The 9589-nt window shown below is 28.6% G+C and overlaps 1 protein-coding gene across 1 annotated transcript; it reads left to right on the forward strand.

Annotated features, from left to right (window-relative positions):
• Positions 1-4331: 4331 nt before the first annotated feature.
• Positions 4332-7623, forward strand: LOAG_05827 (hypothetical protein; the record flags this gene model as incomplete). Its single annotated transcript, XM_020446980.1, has 9 exons — positions 4332-4359; positions 4546-4793; positions 5132-5288; positions 5580-5743; positions 5954-6122; positions 6304-6514; positions 6600-6744; positions 7119-7344; positions 7541-7623. The coding sequence occupies 9 exons, from the start codon at positions 4332-4334 to the stop codon at positions 7621-7623; spliced, it is 1431 nt and encodes a 476-aa protein (XP_020302741.1).
• Positions 7624-9589: the final 1966 nt, after the last annotated feature.

A 9589-nucleotide genomic window follows, 5' to 3' on the forward strand; every position in this document is an offset into this window, starting at 1 on the left:
TGGATGGATTGATGGCTTACTCTTCCGCTCCCTCCTGAAAACAGCATAATCGTTTTTGCTTCCTCTTCCATCATTACTTTAATCTTGATGTGGACATCAAACTGGACATTAAACCTACTCATTTTAGTATCTCTTCAAGAAGAGGACGAATAGACCGAGTGGGAGTGGGAAAAGAATGTCACATTTTAAGACCAATTATTCAACCGCCGTGACATAATTTCGTGACGATCCATGGATTAAAGCAGAAATAAGACCTTATGCTCTTTACTCTTTACTCATCTGATGATGATGATCCAAAAGGACTACAGAATGGTTCTGAGCTTAGATCATTCCAATGATTCAGCTTTACTAGCAAAGCAGTTGTGAATCAAGAGAAATTCCGATTTCAAACGAATGTGTTATAAAATGCCATTTTTACTTTTAAAGTGGCCATTTCATTATCTGAGTGACCAACCACATTGTTGTCAGAATCTCATTCCCTCAGTGAATTTTCATGAGCAGAATGCCAACTGTCGAGCATCTATGTGGTATCAGAGAAAAAGTAATTTGATAAAATTTGGTTGAAAAGTTAGACGGGAATGTTCACGATATACCGTTAAGGTGTATCAAAAATTGAAACGACTGAAAGGATGTAAGTTCTTATTTGTCTTCCGAATAACAGAAAAAATGTTCAATTCCGTGATATCCGAGTATTTGCCATAATCGTTCCCTTCATTTTAGTTTTTTAATTGCTATTAATTATTGCGCTAAGAGAAATTATTGATGAAAGTACAAGTGCAGTAAAACGGCCGGTTAAAAATCAATAAAGTTCAATTTGACTGTCTCTCATTTCTCTTGTTGACACATCTATTTATTTGAACTTTTAAAAAATCCCTTTTTACATCTTTTTTTTTTCCACAATACAATAAGAACAATAGGGTTGAATGACACATAACTGATTTTTCCTGAACATCAGGAATTAAGGAAATCAGGAAGAGATGACTTCTACCATAATCATGCCAATAAAGTATGTTCTTGATTCGTATGAAGTATAAGGAATTGTTCATTTAGCAATGCTTAAGCTTATTTCTCTTGTACTATGAGGAGTCATCATTGGAAGGCTAATCGGTGACAAAAATGGAACAACGGTTATTTTCTATGTTCGCGCACATCTTATTGGCGAAAACAAGAAATACTTTAGCATGCAATTTAATAAACTGAAAAAATTGAATACTGTAAGTTTGTCGTTGAAATTTGACTTATTTATATTTGATGCAATTAACATTGAGCATGAATCGATTGGCTGACAGACGTTACTTCCGGTTGTTAAATCAAATCAATTGTTCTTAATTTCTGAAACACACTTATATCACCTTTACTTAGTTTTCTAAATTCAATATTTCGAATTCAGAAAGCTGAATATCTGGCAGTTTAAATTGACCGTTATAGGAACAAAATACTTCCCAGTTTTTTTTAATACGATCCATCTAGCAGGAATGGAACTAAATTACTACCACCTGATATTTGATAACGGTTTAAAAAAAAAGTTTAAATTTGATACTGTAAAATTCATAATATTGACGAGCCATTTCTATACATTATGAGCGGTCATCCTTTCGTCCAATTTTCAAATTTGATATTTCAGAAACAAATGATACACCTGCAATAAAAAAAAAAAGAAAAAAAAACTTACCAAGACCAGAGGAATCGAAATTTAAATAGTAGTAAATTTATCGAATTTGAGATACTGATAAAGACATTGTTATTGTTTTAGCATATCTTTAACATATAACAATTTTTAGCTGTAATTTAAGAATGTTATGGGCTTTTTAATTCACAATTATTTATGTATTGGCCAGTTTGAATGAATTTCATTTAAATGGTCACTCGAATCACTTCCACTCATTCAAATATAAAACATTTAATTACTTTATTAACTTCATACTATTTTTATATAAGTGCACTTGAATATTTAGGTAATTTACTTACCTTTTCATTCTTTCAAGCTATACTTATTAAATGATTCTTCCATCTTTTTTTTTTTGTTTCATTTAAATTAGTGCAATAATTTGATTAATTGGTGCGATAATTTGATGCGCATACGCTTTTTTTTTTTTTTTTCAGAAGTATGCTTCAGTGAGAAAGAGATGTACTTACTTTATTCAATATTTTATTAGCTTAAAATGACTTTAATATGGGTAATGCTTTAGAAAGCATGTATAAATCATACCGTATAACATCTTACTTGTACTATCAATCATCAAATAATCTGATTTGTTCACAATGATAAGCTTAATCTTTCATTTTCATTTATAATATACTCCACAAATTGTTAGAAAGATTAAAATCTGTCACATTTTAAAAATGAATGATTAATTACGATTGCCTTTCGCTGTATCTAAACGTATCATCGATAATCAGTAAACTGATATACTGTAAATGTATTTTAGTTTATTAAATCAATTCATAGTAATTTTTTTTAGAATTTTGCATTAAAAATGTAGTAAAATACATATTCAACAAAATTTTATTATCATATTTTCGATACAATAATTGTACAATTGAATGAAATTTTATTGATAATCTCAAGTGGATTTGAATGATTGTTAAAAATGTAAACTGATAAAAACTTGCATTTAAAGTTTCCTTCATATTTCAAGACATTTCATCTTATCATCATTATCATTCAATGCTTTTACTAATAAAAAATTTCGTTATCAAAAAAGATTAAAATTATTTTCTTACATAGTCTCGAGTATTGTTGTCATTCTTATTTGCTTGTTCTTTTGAAGTTCATTCTTACGTTAAAGTACATTGTGATAAGATTTCACCTTATCAGTTTCATTTTATAGCTGGAATATGAAGTACAATCTGCACTATCATATATGTTATGATATAATCAATGAAATACATGAAAATAAAAAAGATGGGTATGACATTTGAAATTGATTGATGTGGACATAAAATTGAATAACGAAGAACAAAGTAACATTAAAATTTTTGCAACATTAACATACAAATTACAGTATTTAATTAAGTTACATTTTACTTTTAGCTAATCATTGATTATTATCCGCTTCAGATTACATTAAACTAGTAGCAAATATTAGTAATTAGCAAGATATAAATTAAGATAACATATTACAATTGCTTGTTGATTGAAACAAGTTTTAGTATATTTTGAAAGTAAAACAAAAATACTTATGTCAAAGCAATTATTAGGCCACTTGTCGTATTAACTTTGACAATTTGAACCTGTCACATTCACCATTAATCATTCGGTGCACATGTCTTGTCTTGACATATATTTTAAGAATGAAAACAAGCCATCGATAAGCGTTATCTGATGATTTACACGAGACATAAGAAATATATATAGTTGTCAAGTGAGTTTATTCGAATGACAACAAGTAAGGTAGGAAAAAGGAAAAAAGCGCTCTTATGAAAGGGATATTTTAATAATACAACAAGTTAAAATGCATCATTTTATAAGATTTTTATTGTTGAAAGTATTGAAAAGTAAAAACTGCGCTTAGATTGTTAGAACAAATGCGCCAAAGTTTTACAATTTGTGTGTAACTGTGTTTTATAGATCAAGTAATGTTAAAGAAATTAATTTCTTTATGCAAATTTTTCAAAATATTTTTGAACTTTGTAGCAATCGAGTTACTACAATTACACCTCAATATGATTCATTTTATAAAAAAAAAAATAAATGATATCCGCGTTATAAGCATTTTTTGAATTTCTTGTTCAAAAGTCTGAATTGAAATTTTCAATTAATTTTCAAAATTGAAAAATGATGGATTTTTTATTTTTACGACTACCGATACGAAGGAATTAATCGTTAAGAAGTGATTCGGAAATAATAAAATCTGACGAAAACGATTTATGTGATAATTAAAATCGGTATAGGATCGAAATTGATGACAGATATTTTAAATTTTATTTTATGAACTTATCAGTGGACTCATTACCTTATTGGATTGATCAGTTAATTAAATATAATCAAAACATAAAACGAAAATCTCTGTCCTTTGAATTAACAAGCAAAAAAGGCATACTTTTTGGCAATAAATAAAAAAAAAGGAAAAAAAGGAAATTTAGGACGAAATCTAATTCGTTATCATAAGGATGTTCTTGAACTATTGTCGGACATACAAATAAAATCATAAGAAATGTTCCTAAGCGAGAATGATGAAAGTGATAAAATGATAAGACCAAAAAATATTCACTCATTAAAAAAAGACCTTTGTAAGAAAGAAACTTTTTTCTTGTCTCTTTTATTGTCAACATTCAAACATCATTATTGTCATCAATTCCTTTCTCACATAAACCTGTTTGAATTTACAATGCAGTATGAAATTATTCTTTTTCTGGGTAAGTTAATTAATCAATTAATTACACAAATACCCACTTATTATCAATTATAAAATAAACTAATATAAAGTTAATGAATGATAACTATTGTCAAATAAAATGTAAAATTTCATTAACATTTGTCCTACGTGTTTTCTTTTCCCATTAAAAATTTTAATAATAAAAAAATTAAGTAAATATTTTTAGCAATAATAGCATATGATCGATCATATGTTCAAGCATCAATCAATGCTGCAACTTTTGGCCATCATTTTATTGTACTTTTCCCAAATAACAATCAAAATGGAAGTGAAAAACCAATGATTAGTGTTACTTTAATGAATCCAAATAGTAAAGAAGTATCAATTGAAATGAAATATGCTGAAAGTACTGATAATCATTCGATAGATATCCGAATAATCACTGTGATTGTTCAAGCAATGAATTTTATGGAAGTAAGTTCTTTTTCTGATTTAATGCTAACTTAGGTTCATGCTAACTTCAATTTACTTCATAGCTATCCTAACAATATGAAATATTTCAGTTAATGTTATGTTAGCATTAGTGTTAGTCATATGCAATATGCATATATCATATCACATTATCCGATCGCTTTGATGTTACTTATCAAATTAATCGAATAATTTTCATTGTTCAGATAACTTTGTGGGGTGAAAGGGAAGAAGGAAAATTGGATATTTCTTTTTTTCAAAATAATCTCTAAATTACTAAATTACTGTTATTTATGACTATTTAAGGTGTAAAATGTTAAGTAAGCGCAAATATCTTACAGGTTCACTTCAATCAATCTTCTATAAATAACTGTAAAAATGATTCTTTCGTAAGGTTGGTGGAATGTTCAGATAGCAGAATATATATCACTTCATCACAACTACCTATTAGTGTCCTTTTAAACTGGTATCTTATTAATGCTGGTGACAGTTTCATTGGTTAGTGTATTATTGTCATATTCTTTTCACATGATACAAATATTTGTATTAAGGTGTAAAAAAAAAAAAAAATCAAACTGTGGTAGATTGAATTCAATATTTTCAATTCTCTCTTCTTTTTTTTTTAAATTTATAAATGGAATTCTAGAGAGACAGTAATTTTGAGTGCTATTTTAAACTATTCTCTCAGCAATTTTAATTATTGCTTAATTATTGATGAAAAAAACTGCAATGTTAATAAACAACATTAATAGCAATTAGCGTGAAAAAAAGTTATCAAACTAATTACAGTACTACCATCGTCAATGGCTACAAATAAATATGCATTTGCTGCACCAGCGCCTGCTGATGATGGTATGACGACAGTATATTTCTTACCATTATCAGATGGAATGACAATAAACGTAGTTGGGGAAATTGATGAAGTACCATTCAACAGATCATTTTCACCGAAGGTTAGCCTTGCTTATCGATGATATCGTAAGCAATCGTAAGATCATAAACATATAATCATGTATATATTATCATTTTAATTGGCTAAGAAGTCAGGGAACAATTAATTAATTAAAATTAAAGTGAACAATTAAAATCTGTAATATTTGGTAATTTAATGTAATGAAATATCTGATTTATAGTTAATCGGTGATACAGTAACTGTCTTCTAGCATACCAATGGGAATTTATTAGCATTACAAGCAACGACTCACTTAGCATTGGTCGCAAGCGCAACTAGTCCATTTACAGTTATTGTCGCAGTGGCAAAACTGATAGCCTCATCAGATGAAACCAGGACTGACTTTGGTGCCTATATGCCTACCCCTCTTCTTGATTCAGGTATTAGAAGTTTCAGGTATCTTTCACCTCAACTTTAAAATGATTAAAAAAGCTTTCAGCAAATATTTATCACATATTGAAGCATTTATCTAATTTAATTTTACTAAAGTTACCCATTACTATTAACATTTGTCATTTGTTTCGACACATTTATTAATCAGTTCTTAAATTAATTTAAAAGAAACAATTTTCGATCCTTACAATGTCAACGATTATCACATTTCGATGTTGTATACGGAGAAATTCCTGGTGACATCTGGCGATGACTCATTATACGATTCGCAATTCACCGTATTCAATGAAATGGAAAGTTCTAGGATTTGTTCACTAACAGATCATTATAACGAAGTGAAGTTGGAAGAATACAGTTTGAATGCAGGCATTAATTCCAGGTAAGAGTAATAGGACAAAGTTAAATAGTCGAAGGTCACCCTTCTCAAACAACTCAAGTTTTATCGGTTAAAGTATGATTTTTAGTTCGATAATGTTACAAGTACTACGATATGGTGGCACTGAGAATGAATTAATCAAAGGGTCATTTCTTGATTTAATTGTTGCATGGTCACAATTTGTTACTGGTCTAACTACCTTTGTTGTACCCACTGATGAAAATATTGTTGCGGTAAGTTTCTAATATAAGTTTGATTTCCCAATCATAACTTTTAATAAGCAATCTCATTAATATATATTAGGATACTGTAATGGCATCACTTTCAAAATTCGATACTTCAAAAAGTAGTTCGTAATAGTGATGAATGTTATATTGAAGAAAATATAGTTCAGTGATAGAAAATGAATTGAAATTTAATGGCACCAAAAAGTTTAACAGAAATCAGAATTACGGATATAAAGTTTATTGGTCGAGGAGTTAAGTTATCATATTCCTATATATTTAAGTTCCTATATATTTAAGTTGACGAATTTCATTTAAGTTAAATAAAAAAAGAATAGCTTTTGTTATTTTTTTCTTCTAAAGTATCACTGTTAATTTTTCAGATCATAGGTGACACTAAAGCAACATCTTCTACTATGGCTGGTCATAAAATTCCAACGGAAATCATCTGGAATTGGGCACCAATGACCTTTTATAGCCAAATATTCTATTACTCGACCATGTCTCTACCAAAAGGATTCTATGTCATAACATCAGATGGTTCATATAGCATATTTGTGATTGGCAAGAAAAATGATGCGACATACGGTTTCGTCACCGCCTATAACAGTAAGTATTACCGTTTCATCACTAGAATGATAAATGTCATCTTTTACAACAGTAATCAGTTATGATAATTACAATAATTAGAAGACCAAATCAAAAAATCAATGCTTCATTTCTAAAATGATAACATTTGATTATCATTAAGATTAATGTTCAATCGATACTCTTTTATAATATATTTGTTGCATTTAATTTTTAGTGCAAACATCGAAAGCTTTACCTGAAGTGAAGACAACTGTACAACCAATAACAACCACCGAGATGCCATGTAAGGATGTTTAGAATAAATTAATCAGATTATTGATTGTATTCAAAAGCGTTTGCGTGATATACGCTATCATGTATTAAGTATTCTTATTACAATACTAAGGAAAGCGTCATTTGCTAGTGTAATTAGAGTTATCTCTCACAGTTGACACCTCATTAATTAAGAGAAGTCGTGCTTAATTCCTGTTCTTTTCCATTGTTCGATTGCTCTATATTATGGCCTGTACCCAACAAACTTCAAATTGATTTATTTCTATTCAACTAATATCAGAGCTATGATTCAGAGCTAATAATTGATAAGTGATCATAGATTGCAACTAAATATAAAACTTGATTTTATGTAGTTTGTAACTGCAGTAGAGACTACAAGTTAGTTGAACACTTGTGTTTCAAATGAAAATAAGTAAATTATGGCCAACACCCTGATAATTGATTAACACGGTCGGGATCAACTGATAATCATAAAAAATCGTGATTCATATTTTCCAAATGATAATCATAAAAAATCATGATTAATATTGTTTATATTAATAATCATGAAAAATCATGGTTCATATTGTTTATATTGATAATCGTAAAAAATCGTGACTCGTTTTTTTATACTGAGCATTTCGTGTTCATTTCAGCATCATCTACAACTACAGTGGCGACTACAACGGGTCAGTCGAGATTTATGTTTCAAATGAACTAATAAATAAGTTATGGCCAACATCCTAATTGATTAACACGGTGGGGATCAACTGATAATCAGGAAAAATCATGATTCACATTATTTATACTGATAATTACGAAGGATCATGATTCATATTTCTTAACTGATAATCATGAAAAACCGTGATTCATATTTTCCAACTGATAATCACAAAAAATCATGGTTCATATTGCTTACATTAATAATCATGAAAAATCATGGTTCATATTATTTATATTGATAATCTGAAAAATTGTGATTCGTATTTTTTATACTGAGCATTTCGTATTCATTTCAGCATCATCTACAACTACAGTGGCGACTACAACGGGTCAGTTGAGATTTATGTTTCAAATGAACTAATAAATAAGTTATGACCAACACCCTGATAATTGATAATCATGAAAAGTCACGATTGATTGATAATCATTAAAAATCATGACTGGATGATAACCATGGAAAATCACGATTAGTGCATATTTGTTCAATATCAAATTTAATTTCATTTATTACAGCATCGTCTACAGTTACAATGAAAACTACAACGGGTTAGTTATTTTGAGTATTAAAAACTAATACTTATATATTAAAGTGGAATAATATGTTTCCAAATAGATAACTGATAAGGCATGAAAGACCATAACAAACTCTTACTATTCATGTAAATTTAATTTCATCTATTATAGTGCCAATTACAACTACAATGAATACTACCACAACATGTAAGTTATTTGTCTACGATATTTTTAATAATATTATATTCTCTATCTGTTTTAAATCATGCCAAACTTTACATTTCATTAATTTAGCTATAATTTCGACAACATCAATGGTGGAACCAAAAAGATCACCGAAAGTAATAATAAACAATTTTGGATTATTGTTATCAACCATTCTATTCTGGATATCTCATTAATTTATACTTTTTTAAGCCTAATCTTTACCGCTAAAAATATGCCTTTTTTTGGTCCGTTGAAAATTGCAACATGTAATGACAATTGCGCTTTATATGAAATGATATCATTTTTGCTTGTTTGTTTCTTTTCACTACACTATGGTGATTTTGGTATGCATTATTATCTTTACATCTAAAATAGGAATAAAAAAGGTAAGAAAAAATTTAGAAACAGTTTAAATCAATAAAACTCAGATTTGTGGTAGTCAAATTACCATCAATTCAGGTCAAAGTTCAATGACTAATTACTATCAGTTTAGTTTGATTTTCTGGATCAATCTGTCATTCCATTTTGCAAAATTTTTATCAAATCTTATTTGGATTTTACTTGGAAA

Source organism: Loa loa (genome assembly GCF_000183805.2).
Source record: "Loa loa unplaced genomic scaffold supercont3.21, whole genome shotgun sequence".
Classification (NCBI taxonomy): domain Eukaryota; kingdom Metazoa; phylum Nematoda; class Chromadorea; order Rhabditida; family Onchocercidae; genus Loa; species Loa loa.